A 14,642-nucleotide genomic window follows, 5' to 3' on the forward strand; every position below is an offset into this window, starting at 1 on the left:
TTTGGAGTGTTCACGACGTGCGCGCTCCCGTTAGCTCACACTGCCAACGGGATACCAAACACACACACACACACACACACACACACACACACACACACACACAGTGCGAGAGAAAGGGATGTATTCAAAGAAAATATCACTTTTCACTGTTCTCTGTGATATTTCTGTGCTTCTGCGCAAATATATCATGAAGAAATAGTGCCGAGTCACAGAGCAGTACAATATGTATTTTGTTTGCAAAATGAGCAGAAGCAAAATCTCCAAAGAAACTGCACATAGCGCCGACGAAATACTCCACTTGTGTGGTAATAATGCGCAGTTCAGTTGCCTAGGCAACCACAATACGTTTCTGTGGATGAAGTCATTGTTACGCTGATAGTTGCTATAGTTACAACCTAGAGAGGGCGCTGCGGAGGAGCAGTCAACGTAATATGACGCAGGGCGGGGGCGTGCCCGCTATGCGCGCTGCGCAAGGCTGGTTGTTGTTCCCGCAGAGAGGCTAGAAGATGGCGGCCGTGTCAAGCGGAGGTGCTGCTGGGTCCGCTGCACCCGGGATCACGCACTCTACCCGACCGGCCCACGCAGGCATGGGCCCCCCGAACCGACCACAGCCGTCCTCCGGGATCAGCCACTCCAATCGACCGACCCCAGCAGCGGGGTGCATCACCAACCCCGGCCACCCCTCGGCCAGCAGGGCCCCCCCAGCCCGAGTGGGCTACTACGAAATCGAGCGGACCATTGGCAAGGGAAATTTTGCTGTTGTAAAACTAGCCACACATATCATCACTAAAGCGAAGGTAAGATGATTGATCTAGGAGTATTGGTGCTGATCAATTCCAGGTTGTCAGCGCGCTGCAGCCTTTTGATTGTGGTCACTGTCACTCTACCATCCTTCTAGGCTCTTGTCGGGCCTAAGTTCGGGCTTTTTGGGGAGAGAGAGAGCGATACAACGGCTAGCCGTTTTTTGCTCGCAGTGCTGTATGCGGGGGTGTACACTCTGGCCATCATATGATCAACCATTCGTGTTGAATCATTTTTCACATGGAATCATTGTAAGTTGTATAAAAAAGGTCACTCTGAGACTGGTTGACTTGTCATCGCAGGACGGATAGAGCGGTATCGCGCCGGGGATGAAAATGAAAGAGGAGAGGGGGGCAAGTGTAAAATCCAAGTGTAACGTCGCGGGCTAGCTTCGTTTTGTCTGTTTGGCTTTGCGATCAGCTTTTTAACCAGCTATGTTTGGATATGCATTAACTAAGTATCACACGCATCTCATACCGTCGGTGTCATCAGGAACACTTCGCACTAATAGCGATTTTAAAGTGAGTGCCCCACTGGCTAGCCAGCGAACAAGCCAACAACGAAGCCAATTCAGTGACAGCGTCAGTAAACAAATAGCTGGCAAGCTGTGGTTGTCTCCCGGTACTTGTTTACAGTCATTAAAATCCCTGTTGTTATCCAAATGTACTCCCCCGTTCCTTAGTTTGGCGTATTTTTGCCATCTTGCATTTCACTTTGTGTCTATTTATTTATTTGAGAGGCGGGTGGTGGTGGTGGGGGGGCAGTACTAGGCTATTTGTTGTAGTTTTTGGGATGGCATTTGATTAGTGTATGCATTGTTGTTTGCCATTTGTCATTTTGCTATAGACCATTTGGGAGCATTTACGGCCTCAAATATGAGGCTGCCCATTGATAGCACCTAGCACGTAGCCAATGCCTTTGCATAGTGTGGGCGTCTGTAGGCAGGCAGTGCTCGATTGGCACCGCGGAGTGGATACGGACTGTACTACTATACTATTATCAATGTTCCATATTGCCTACTTAATACCCTACAATGCGTGCGAGCGTCTTAGTTCTACCTGCATATTAACCTCCCCTAGCAGACACTCTTTGGCGGGCCCGTTTATTATGGCAAATGCACTTTTTTTTGTGGGGGTGGAAATACTTGACCATAGTCTTTCCAGATTTGCCTTTAAATAACTAAACCGTCACTTGAAATATTTTCATGTAGATTATTTGAGAGCGATCCTTTTTATGTTTCAGTGGTTGACTCTGACCATTCGTGTTAAGCAGACAGATCTTCTACTAATCGAGATGGTGCCAGGTACGTCAGCGAGGAAGAGAAAAAGAAGCTTACTTAAGTGACATCATGGTCGTAATTGCATGTGGGTCTTCTGTTTACATGCACACACCGTTGGCTTGCGCCAGATATAATCGCCTTGACTCATGGCGGCAGGTGAGATCAACATAAGGTCGCGGCATTGAGTAGCTTTCAATGTGAATCCATGAAGGCAGGCAGTGATCGTGATGCCCCCAAACGTCTGCCGTTCACGGATCAACACTGTCACCAATATAGGGGTTTTGGTTTGGTGGCCGGTATGCGCACAACTAGAAAAGGAGGCAGCAGCGTGAAAGTGACAGGCATACAAAGCATACCTTTCTGCACTCTGTGTGTGTGTGTGTGTGTGTGTGTGTGTGTGTGTGTGTGTCTGTGTGTTAGTGATATGGGGCACTAGTCTGTGTGTTGTTGAAGTGACTAAGATTGATGTGTTCACATGATGATATTGGTAATAGCTTCACATTATCTACTGAATGCCACATTTTGTGGACCCCCCTTTATTTTTTGATGACATCATAGAGGGTGTTTTATTGTCAGGGTGCAGTTGTCAGATTACATTTGTATACAGTAGTTATATTGATGACATCATAGTAAGTGTTTTTTGCTGAGAATGAAACTTGATGGAAATATTAACAGTCGTCGATCTAGCCTACAAGTTCAGCTCCAGTAACTGATTAATGTGCATTGTGCAAGTCAAGTCAGACTACTGTGTGTGTGTGTGTGTGTGTGTGTGTGTGTGTGTGTGTGTGTGTGTGTGTGTGTGTGAAATTGGACCGAGTCATATAAAATGTGTGCCCTGCTACTGGCTCCTCACTAGCAGGATTATAAATGCTGATATTTCTGGGTTATGTTTATGAAATTCAAAGTCCAAACAAGGGCATATGCAACCACAGAGAGCTACTTGTTTCTCCTTTGGACTGAAGTCCTGATTCAAGAGGAATTGCAAGATCCAGTGATACGAATGCCGAAGAGCAAAATAAAAATGTACCCTACGACTGTACACACATAACAAGCGTCCGTCTCTACTCACTTTGAACTGCTTCAATGCAAGCTAATGTATCTCACTTCTTTGGCCATGCTACAGCCCCGTAGGAGTCAGGCAGTCGGTAAGGAGTGAACAGTTTCAGCATATTAGGAAAAGATATTTTAACCACACACCTCTTCCACCAGCGTTAGTCATGAGTAATCACAATCAGAGCTGCGTGTGAGAGAGGTCTCGGATCCATTCAGGGGGATGACGGTTCTATAGAGAGAGAGAGAGAGAGATGGAGGCGTTTGTTGGAGCTGTGGAAGAGGGCCTAGCTAGCTCCACCAGACCAGACCTCGCCTGACCTGCCTCAGCCCACAACCAGGTCAACACACACACACACACACACACACACGTGCATGCATACACACACATACAGATGCGTGTACACATACACGTGTATACACACACATATATATATGAAATAATAAAAGTGTTGAACTCAATTATGTCTGCCTAGTGTTATCCCTCCCCCTCCACATCAGAAGGAGGGCACCTCCTCTTGGCTTGACTACAGTCAGACAGGTATGGTTAAAGATGGCGTGCGGCATGCTCCGGCTTGTCCGTGGTGTATCATGCCGTCTCCCTGTGCCGTAGCTAGGCTTCTCCCCCCTTAGCTTTGATTTGCATCAAGGAGGTGCAGGCGCGATGATGGCCAGTGTTAGATAACAGGGTCTAACTCCATGCCATGATTTCATTTGTATGAATAATTTGACAATTTGTGGTGGTGGTGTTGCTGCTTGACTTGACTTTATGCCCTCTAGACACTCTGTGGTGTGTGGCGTGTGACTCTGCAGCCATTCTCTTGCATGTTAAACAAGATCGGCCCAGTTATTTCCTCTAAGTCTCCTTGTTTGTTTGTGCACCGTAACCCAGTTAACTTTTCCCTAGGTTAATTCAGTATGTGTAATGATGTAAGCTACTTTATGGCAGGCTCGGGTGCTTTGGCTAGCAGTCACGTGTGTTGTCATTGGCGATACGGAGGACACAGTTTTTCGAGACTTGTGTGTGAGAGGAGGTAATACTGTTTGCGGTAGCATGGCCCTTGTTGCACTGTTGTACTTTGTGACATAAACAGAATAGGCCCACCTGATATCTCTTATGTTTGATAGTAGGTTATATTATGGTGAAGAAAACAAACAAATCCTCACTCAAGATAATTAGGCCTATATTCTTCGAGCTATAGATAATTCAGCTATTCAATTCAAACCTTTATGCCATTGTTTTTTTAAGTTCTGTAAAGGCTACTAATTGACGACCGCAAAGCTGTCCAACTCCAAGTTCACACAAGTTCAAGTGACAGAGGTCACCCAGAGGTCACTGAATTGAAACTATCCATTGTTACTATCAGCCATTTTAAGTCAGGCGAAAAACATAGAGAGAAATAGCATTGTGTGACTGATAATTAAACATTTTAAAGGCTCAAACTTGCTTTTAACATGTTAGAACATGATTATAACATGTGATCATGCATCAATACTTTATTAATTGTTATAAGGCCTAGATCCAAGTGTTATCAAATGTTTATTTCACCCACATAGGAGTCTTACTGTAGGGTATTGGTCCACCGGCTACCAAACTGTATCATCAGCTATATTTAGGCTCTTGACTGAGCTCTATGGCATCATGTGTGTGTGTAGTGTGTGTGTAGTGTGTGTGTAGTCTGTGTGTGTGTGTGTGTGTGTGTGTTTGTGCGCACGCGCCATTCCAGACGAGGCCCCTTGAGAATCGTTTGGCAACGTCAACCATCTGATCTATGTTTCATAATGACACACACACACACACACACACACACACACATTGGAATCACTTAACGTTTGTGTGTTGTCAACATGCACCGCTGGAAAGGTCATTTTGTTGGAATCTTGTTGGTATCCATAGAGACGTTTGTTTGAGATGGAGCACTGGAGGACTTGGTATGCGTTCCAGACCTGTCATGCTGGACAGATGTCTCTAGACTGCTGCATTATCATAATGACAGTGTTTCCTTAGATGTTAAACTCCCCTCAAGGCGTTGGGAGATGTGGTGATCTGCACACCGACAACCTGGAACATTAAAATACCTGTGTAGCTTTTGGGTGTCTTTACAGGTGTTTTTAAATGCCTCATCTCAACTCATTATGTTCTCCTGCTGTGGTTTCGCAATGACTGCTGTTTCGATTGTCTACTCTTGTTGTCTGACCATTACATGTCTGCTATGCTGGTGAAAGACACAGATGTGCACGGGTACACACGTACACACACACACACACACACACACACACACCCAGACCCAGTCTCTCTTGTGTAAAGCCAGTAGCTCAGCTGTGTGTGGTGTTGAAGGACAGGGTGACAGTTGATTGATGTCGCCCGTTGACTTGTGCCCTTCAGGTCAAAGTCTGCTCTCCCTGGTAACCTGGCAGAGAGTGGAGAGATCTACTGGACTTCACCCCGGCCCGGTGGGTTGACCCAGTCTCCCTCTCCCTGGTGCCGGAACATGAAGTAGCGTTGGTGGGACTAGGGCTGGGCACACATCCACAATTTCTTTATCACAATATTACTTAAAATAATAATAAAAAAAAAATGTAAAATATACGCAGAGATATACGACAACGTCGTTCATTATCCATTCAGTATGGTGGAGACATGCCAGCGTGATTGAACATGACTCCACTGCAGCGCATAGAATGTATGACCGATGTTGTAAATAGTCTGGTGGAAAAACAAAGAGACATGTTTTCACCGCCAAATGTGCTTTGCCTCGCAAAAAGCGGGACACTGCACTTGTAGCTCTGCACATATCTGGTGTTGTAAAGCAAAGACTAGGTGTAGAGGCTCCAGAGGCATGGCCACTAGAAGGAGGAAACAGGCCTGTTCTGATTGTTCTGTTTTTTCTTTGGTCCTTTCAATTAAACCCTTTTGTTTTACATGGTCACGTTTATTTGGAACACGTTCTCTTTCAGCAATGTCCTGGGGAACAGTTGCAGGAGAAAGGTGAGAGGATGAATGAACCATTTGAAAGCAGTAGATAATTAGGTGGCCATTATAGTACACGGTTCAGGCCATAATAGTACACGGTTCAGGCCATAATAGTACACGGTTCAGGCCATAATAGTACACGGTTCAGGCCATTATAGTACACGGTTCAGGCCATTATAGTACACGGTTCAGGCCATAATAGTACACGGTTCAGGCCATAATAGTACACGGTTCAGGCCATAATAGTACACGGTTCAGGCCATTATAGCACACGGTTCAGGCTGGGAATTTAGCCAGGACAACGGCTTTCACACACCTACTCTTGCGTTAAGGAGCAAACATAGGCCTATTGATTATTATCACTGTTGTTGTTATTATTATTATTATTATTGTTTTTCTGATGTCCTTGGTCCATTCATGGAACCCTTTACCTGGTCAAGTTTACTAGGAACATGTTCTCATTTCCAGCAACGTCCTGGGAAAAAGTTGCAAGAGAAAGGAGAGAGGATGAATGAGCCAATTGAAAGCAGAAGAGGATGAGGTAGCCATTATAGTACAAGGGTCACACTGTGAATTTAGCCAGGACACCAACTGCGTTCACACACCTACTCTTGTGTTAAGTGGCATGGAATTTTTAACTTCAGTTTAACAATCAATTACTGGCAGGTAATTTGTGACAGTGAATGGTAATTTGTATGATGTCACTGCACAAATGTGTGTGTGCGTGTGTGTGGGCCAGTTTAGTGCACTGTCATACCCTTGCTTGCTCTCTCAGATGAGGACACGGCCCCGGGCCCTGGCCATGGCAGCTCCTGAGCCACACAGCTTTCACCCTAGCCCTGCAGTAAAGAGTACACTTTGACTATACAGATGCTATCTTTATGGCCAGGTCTATTTGACTGCCTCTTTCACCTGTGTGGCCTCATGAAGTACGCTAGGCTCAGGCCATACACATCACCATCACACAAAGGTTCCCTCTCCTTTGGTTAGGCTTAGCCTCATTCTTTAGTTTTTTTCTAATCGTTACTCTGATATGCTACGTTTCTCCTGTTAAACTATGCGCTCCTCTCACTCATAAGCTGCCTGCGAAATGTGCGAATCAGTGCACTTTGATCGATCAAATGTGTGCACCTGGAGAAGAAGTTGAAAAATATGCACATCCGGTTCGTCAGGTGCAAGATGTAGAAGAACATATGAAAGAAAAAAAAGGAAGTCTAGTACAGCATGCGGCACCCATGGTGATTGAATTCAGACGAAACAAAAACAGACAACGTGTCCGTCAGAGTAGGACGTTCCTCAGGTCAACGACACAACGCAGTGAAACACACCTACATACATAAATAACCTCTCAAGCCACACCCAGGTGTTTCATTAACCTGACGTACATCCCACTCCTTTTTCCTTTAACTATGTGCACCTACCTGTACTGCTAAGTCGCCTTACCTGATCCGCATTTTTAGCATTCCATTGATTAAATTGTGAGCATCATTGTTGTCCATGCCAGCCACACCCATTGTTACCACTAGTCTATTGTGACGTCATCTAGCCTTGCCTACTCACCACCACTAGTCTGTAGTGATGGAGCCTTGCCTACTCACCACTACTAGTCTATAGTGATGGAGCCTTGCCTACTCACCACCACTAGTCTATAGTGATGGAGCCTTGCCTACTCACCACTACTAGTCTATTGTGACGTCATCTAGCCTTGCCTACTCACCACTACTAGTCTATTGTGACGTCATCTAGCCTTGCCTACTCACCACCACTAGTCTATAGTGATGGAGCCTTGCCTACTCACCACTACTAGTCTATAGTGATGGAGCCTTGCCTACTCACCACCACTAGTCTATAGAGATGGAGCCTTGCCTACTCACCACCACTAGTCTATAGTGATGGAGCCTTGCCTACTCACCACCACTAGTCTATAGAGATGGAGCCTTGCCTACTCACCACCACTAGTCTATAGTGATGGAGCCTTGCCTACTCACCACTACTAGTCTATAGTGATGGAGCCTTGCCTACTCACCACCACTAGTCTATAGTGATGGAGCCTTGCCTACTCACCACTACTAGTCTATAGTGATGGAGCCTTGCCTACTCACCACTACTAGTCTATAGTGATGGAGCCTTGCCTACTCACCACCACTAGTCTATAGTGATGGAGCCTTGCCTACTCACCACCACTAGTCTATAGTGATGGAGCCTTGCCTACTCACCACTACTAGTCTATAGTGATGGAGCCTTGCCTACTCACCACCACTAGTCTATAGTGATGGAGCCTTGCCTACTCACCACTACTAGTCTATAGTGATGGAGCCTTGCCTACTCACCACTACTAGTCTATAGTGATGGAGCCTTGCCTACTCACCACCACTAGTCTATAGAGATGGAGCCTTGCCTACTCACCACTACTAGTCTGTAGTGATGGAGCCTTGCCTACTCACCACCACTAGTCTATAGTGATGGAGCCTTGCCTACTCACCACCACTAGTCTGTAGTGATGGAGCCTTGCCTACTCACCACCACTAGTCTGTAGTGATGGAGCCTTGCCTACTCACCACTACTAGTCTATAGTGATGGAGCCTTGCCTACTCACCACCACTAGTCTGTAGTGATGGAGCCACGCAAATATCTAATCAGCCAATCACATGGCAGCAACTCAATGCATTTAGGCATGTAGACATGGTCAAGACGGCCTGCTGAAGTTCAAACCGAGCATCAGAATGGGGAAGAAAGGTGATTTAAGTTTGAACGTGGCATGGTTGTTGGTGCCAGACGGGCTGGTCTGAGTATTTCAGAAACTGCTGATCTACTGGGATTTTCACGCACAACCATCTCTAGGGTTTACAGAGAATGGTCAGAAAAAGAGAAAATATCCAGTGAGCGGCAGCCTTGTTGATGCCAGAGGTCAGAGGAGAATGGCCAGACTGGCCAGACTGGTTCGCTGGCCAGACTGGGTTGCAACAGTAACTCAAATAACCACTTGTTACAACCAAGGTATGCAGAAGACCATCTCTGAATGCACAACACGTCGAACCTCGAAGCAGATGGGCTACAAAAGGGGGTCCAACCCAGTACTAGCAAGGTGTACCTAATAAAGTGGCCGGTGAGTGTATGTATGCCATTTAGCTGACGCTTTTATCCAAAGCAACTTACATTGTGGTGAGTGCACACATTTCAGTACATATGGTCCCAGAAACCCACACCCTAAGTGTTGTTAGTGCCACGCCACAGAGGACCAATATATATGATCTAGCCTAGTCTACTCACCACAACTAGTCTGTTAGGGTGCAAAGAAATCCCTTGGGCCCAGCTTTAATACTTTATATAGTATAAAATATGAATATACAATAATATTTATATTTAATAAAAGAAGACTTGTTAGATTCCGGAGTCAACCAAGGTTCGCCATTTATTACACATCTGCAGCAGAGAGACAACAACGTCTGTCTGAGCGGAGACCAAACTCTAACAATCTCTCTCTGTCTCACACTCTCTCAGATGAGGTGTTTTCGAGCACCTGTTTATAGGGACAGCAACACATGCACAGTCTGATAACAAGAGAGGCCGAGTGGCCTTGCACCTGAATCGGCGCGTCCCCACCAACAGATAGAAGCCAGGAGACAGATATAACCGGCGCCAAACTGACTGGCTGTCTTGATTCGTACCGTAAACGACAGATGAGAAATCTGTCTCCCCTCACACCTCCCCCTTTTATACATTTCTCTTCTATCTATAACTCCGTACAAGATGTAAACCATTTAGCCAAATCTGTTGGACCAACATTTAGACAAAACTATGTAATCTAATTGTACCAAGGGGAGATGCACAATAATAATTCTGTATCAGTATCAGGACTGAAAACAGCATCCATCAGTCTTTCCTTAAGAGTGTGAGTGCGGTGGTGAAACCTGGAGATTCAAGTCCAGTCATCAACAAAATAAATACTATCTGGGGTCACACAAAATACATGGGCTATGATACAGGTAGTGGTGGGATTTTGTCAACGTACCAGAAACAGATACCCCACGGTACGTCTCGTTACCCAAATGAATCACATCACATCACATTTATGGCATTTAGCAGACGTCTTTATCCAAAGCGACTTACAACAAATACACTAGACCTTCTCAGGGCCCAGGCCCACGAGGCAGTATCTACCAGTATCTACCAGTATCTACCAGGCTCTACCAGGCTCTCTAATGGGGTGATGGCTGAAGAAGGGACAGAACAGTATATGTGTGTGTGGACCAAGCATATCCATGTCTGTAGCATTAGAGAAATGAACGGGTAGTTTACAGTATCAGCTTAGCTGCGCGGTGCTGTGGTCAGGTCAACGGTCTTATGATCGCGGCTGAGTAGCTCTGGGACACCTCAGCTTAACTGACTCTGTCTGTCTGTCTGTATCCATATCTTTCAATGGAAAATTCCAGTCAGTAATGGAAGCCAGAAGTCACCCTGAGGGAACATGCTGGACCAGACTCTAACTAGAACTGTACTCTCTGCTGTATCAAACAACTAGCCCAGAGATCGTGTGTGTGTGTTTTACTGTACTGTACGGTAACTAGAACATAGTTGAGACTAACCGTCTGTCTTGCCTGCTGGGTTGGTGAGGAAACGAGTTTTGCGAGTCAGTAGTGTCCAAACCTGTGTGTGTGTGTGTGTGTGTGTGTACCTTATGTATCTTATCAGGCCTGCCACATGATGTTCTATCAAACATGCTGGCAGTAGGTTTTATAGGCTGACATGGCAGTCTCTGCCAGCTTGATTTCTGCCCCGATTTCCTTATTTTGAGTCCATTTGCATGGAGTGGGACTTGATGTTCCCAAAGCACGGATATGTGGGTCTGTGGCAGGTCTGTGAACTCTGCCAGGACACCTGCTGACCTTTCTACCTCAGCGGGGCTTGTTGTTTTTAAACTCAAGTGTGTGTTGTGTGTCGTGTATTGTGTGTGTGTGTGTGTGTGTGTGTGTGTGTGTGCTCCAGATGTTGGGCCTCTTACCCACCAGTGATGGAGTGATTACATCAACACAGCTGGACTACTGCCAGGGACAATAATAGCCTCACCGAGATGGACACACACACACACACACACACACACACACACACACACACACACACAAAGCCCCAGAGGATCCAGTGCCAGAACACCATGTGCCTGTCTCCACACACTCACATGTAGCCCCTCTTTCTTCTCCCTGGCTTCCCTTTCCTGTCCGCTAGCCGGAAGTGGGCCTGCTTGCTCTCAGACGGACACACGAGAGGAGAACGAAGGCAAAAGTCTATTAGTCCCATGCCTTATAACGTGTGTGTGTGTGTGTGTCTGTCTGTCTGTCTGTCTGTGAGAAGGTTTTCGGTCTCAACAGATCCCTGTGTTATGTTCAGTTGATGTATTCATTAAACATGCTGTCTAGCTGACATGTCACTGTTTGCTGTAAGTAAGTAAGTGCTGTCAGGATCGATTAAATCCCTCTGACTGCTCTATTGTTATCCTAGCTGCGCTGTGTAACCAATACGCCCGCTCCCCCCCCCATCCCCCTAAGTCAACTGACCCTAAGTCCGCCCGTCCGCCTGCCCCGTCCGCCCCGTCCGCCCCCCCCCCCCTCGGCCAAGGTCATGCTTTAGCCTGAGGTCAGCTGAGTTGGAGCACGCCATATCTCCTCTGGGGAGGGAGGGGGGGGGGGGTTTCCGGAGTCTTCCTGGTCTTTTTGTAGGGTGGCAGGACTCTGTGTATGTTGGGCTTCTCCACTGCAGTCTCCGTCTGGGATGAGTCCAGAGTTTCCATGGCCCCTTTGTCTCCTTCGGCCCGAAGAGGAAGGAGGCCCAATCAAAGATGAGCTTGTGTACACACATCTGTATGCTCTCAGACGGTCTAGTGGTGGTTGGCAGGTTGCTAGGTCGAGCCCTTGTATGGCTCATCCGTGAATCATTCCTCTCCTTTTTTTATTTTTTTAGGCCTTTCATGGTTAAAGATGATTCTTCTAACTCCCATTCTCTTGTGGTGTTTCTTTTTTTTTCTCTCTCTCTCGCTTTCTCTCTCTCTCTCTGTCTCTCTCTCGCTTTCTCTCTCTCTCTCTCTCAATAGGTGGCCATTAAAATCGTGGACAAGACCCAGCTGGACGATGAGAACCTGAAGAAGATTTTCCGAGAGGTCCAGATTATGAAGATGCTGAGGCATCCTCACATCATTCGCCTCTACCAGGTACACACACACACACACACACACACACACTCACTCACCTCTGCCTGCCACATGTTCAATTTGTGTTCATTTAAACATTGTAAACACGTTGGTACACAACTGTTAAGGGCTAATTCATACCAGCACTAGTCTCCCAAGTCAGTGCTAGCACTAGTCTCCCAGTCATGTGTCACCTGTCACAATTTACATAATATGCTTATAACCGTCTGCACTAAGTGAAAAAAGACCAGAATTTAAACAAAACACAAGGCAAGTTACATTATACAGGTGAACCCAACAACAAAGTGTTGACTGTAATTTAACCGTAATTGATTAACAAAACTGTCCGTCCGTCCGTCCGTCCTCAGGTGATGGAGACAGAAAGGATGATCTACCTGGTAACAGAGTACGCCAGCGGCGGGGAGATATTCGGTAAGTAATTTTTTTATGGGTCTGGTGTTGCCATTGGTTCAATGGTTATCAGTTTCTGATGTCAAATTCCTGTGAGCGGCAAACAAGGTTAACGTGTGTGTGTGTGTGTGTGTGTGTGTGTGTGTGTGTGTGTGTGTGTGTGTGTGTGTGTGTGTGTGTGTGTGTGTGTGTGTGTGCGTGTGCGTGTGTGTGTCCAGACCACCTGGTGGCCCACGGCAGGATGGCGGAGAAGGATGCACGGAGGAAGTTCAAGCAGATTGTGGCGGCTGTCCACTTCTGTCACTGCCGCAACATCGTCCACAGAGACCTGAAGGCTGAGAACCTGCTGCTGGACCACAACCTCAACATCAAGATCGCAGGTACAGAGTGTGTGTGTGTGTCAGAGGATTGATGGATTAAGGGGTGCTTCCCAGACACAAATTAGAAGCCAAAAGTCCTGGACTAAACCACTGTTTTATTGGATCCTCTCCGTTGAAGATTCTCTGTAGTCTGGGATTAGGCTTTATCTGGGAATAGGAAATCGGCCAATAATGCTTTGGGAGGAAGAGTGGCGTGGTGGGGTGGATTATGGAAACAAAAGTATTTAATAAAAAAAATTCCTATAAAAAAATTTTTTGTGTGTATTTCTTTCTAACTCCCTCTCTCCATCCTTCTCTCCATCCCTGTCAGATTTTGGCTTCAGTAACTTGTTCTCCAGAGGCCAACTGCTGAAGACGTGGTGTGGCAGCCCCCCCTACGCTGCTCCAGAGCTGTTTGAAGGGAAGGAGTACGATGGACCCAAAGTCGACATCTGGGTGAGTGACCCCACCCCCAAACACCCTCATCTCTACCACCCCTTACAACCCACAACTCACCCGCCTACACACCCATCTCACCTGAGTGGGATTATGTCTCTTCCTCAACCATCCATCTCTCTCTCTCTCTCTCTCTCTCTCTCTCTCTCAAATTCCAAAGTTGCTTCCTTGGCATGACATTCATATGCCTGTATTTATTGCCAAAGTATGCACAACATTTACAAAAGGAGACATAACAATGGAAAGAAACATGAATGAAAACAGACGATTGGGAGTGAGGGTCACTGCGTAGTTCCTCTCTCTCTGTGAACGATAACAATAAGGACTGTTTTTACAAAAATAACACAGTTCTCACAGTGTGGCCGGAGGTTACATGTCTTGCAGCTAATGTGATACACTCGCTTTTCTCAGGTCGTCAAATTCAGGGTGTATGTTTTGGAATTTAGAATTTAGGGTTAGAAAGTGTATGTTATACCGTCATATGTTCTACAGACTGTGAGAAAGTGGAATTCTGGATTTCAGGCTGTGATCACCAAGTCTTTATTTGGTTACATTTTGCATTTTGTTTTGGGTGTTTTACTTAAGTTAGATAATTAGCCAATTTGAATTCTCTAATTCTCCAGTTTTCGGTAGCATTACAATTTGTCGGGTAATTTGAATTATTTTTTGGCAATATTGAATATAGGTAATTTTATCATTTTCTTCAATTTACTTTAAATTAGGTTTTGGGGTCAGATCTTTCGGGTTCATTAAAATGTTGTGTTTCAGTGCCAGTTGTTGCAAGGGGTCACTCTCTGGGCAGAGGCCATTACTCAGAAATGCTCTGTGCTTGTAGGAGTTTTGGTCAGACTGGACCAGATGAGTCAAAAATTGTGCAGCTCCCTTTTCTATGGGAAAAAGAAGAGGGGACCTGCACAGCTCAGCCCAGCATGCTACATTTGATGAGTTTTTGTGAACTCTCTCTCTCTCTTTCTCTCTCTCCATAGAGTTTGGGAGTGGTGCTGTATGTTCTAGTTTGCGGGGCTCTGCCTTTTGACGGGAGCACCTTACAGAACCTGAGGGCTCGGGTGCTGAGCGGAAAGTTCCGCATCCCGTTCTTCATGTCTACAGGTGAGAGAGCCGGCGCTGGTG

The 14,642-nt window shown here is 46.1% G+C and overlaps 1 protein-coding gene across 1 annotated transcript in view; it reads left to right on the forward strand.

Moving 5' to 3' along the window:
- The first annotated feature begins 492 nt into the window (after positions 1-492).
- sik3 (SIK family kinase 3) overlaps positions 493-14,642 on the forward strand; it is a 31,305-nt gene continuing 17,155 nt past the window's right edge. Inside the window, exons 1-6 of the mRNA XM_083694762.1 lie at positions 493-797; positions 12,190-12,306; positions 12,654-12,717; positions 12,915-13,076; positions 13,387-13,511; positions 14,498-14,621. Coding sequence (XP_083550888.1) covers positions 507-797; positions 12,190-12,306; positions 12,654-12,717; positions 12,915-13,076; positions 13,387-13,511; positions 14,498-14,621 — 883 coding nt within the window. The 5' untranslated portion in view covers positions 493-506. The remainder of the gene's footprint in view (positions 798-12,189; positions 12,307-12,653; positions 12,718-12,914; positions 13,077-13,386; positions 13,512-14,497; positions 14,622-14,642) is intronic.

The sequence above is a fragment of the Argentina silus genome (genome assembly GCF_951799395.1).
Source record: "Argentina silus genome assembly, chromosome: X".
Classification (NCBI taxonomy): Eukaryota; Metazoa; Chordata; class Actinopteri; order Argentiniformes; family Argentinidae; genus Argentina; species Argentina silus.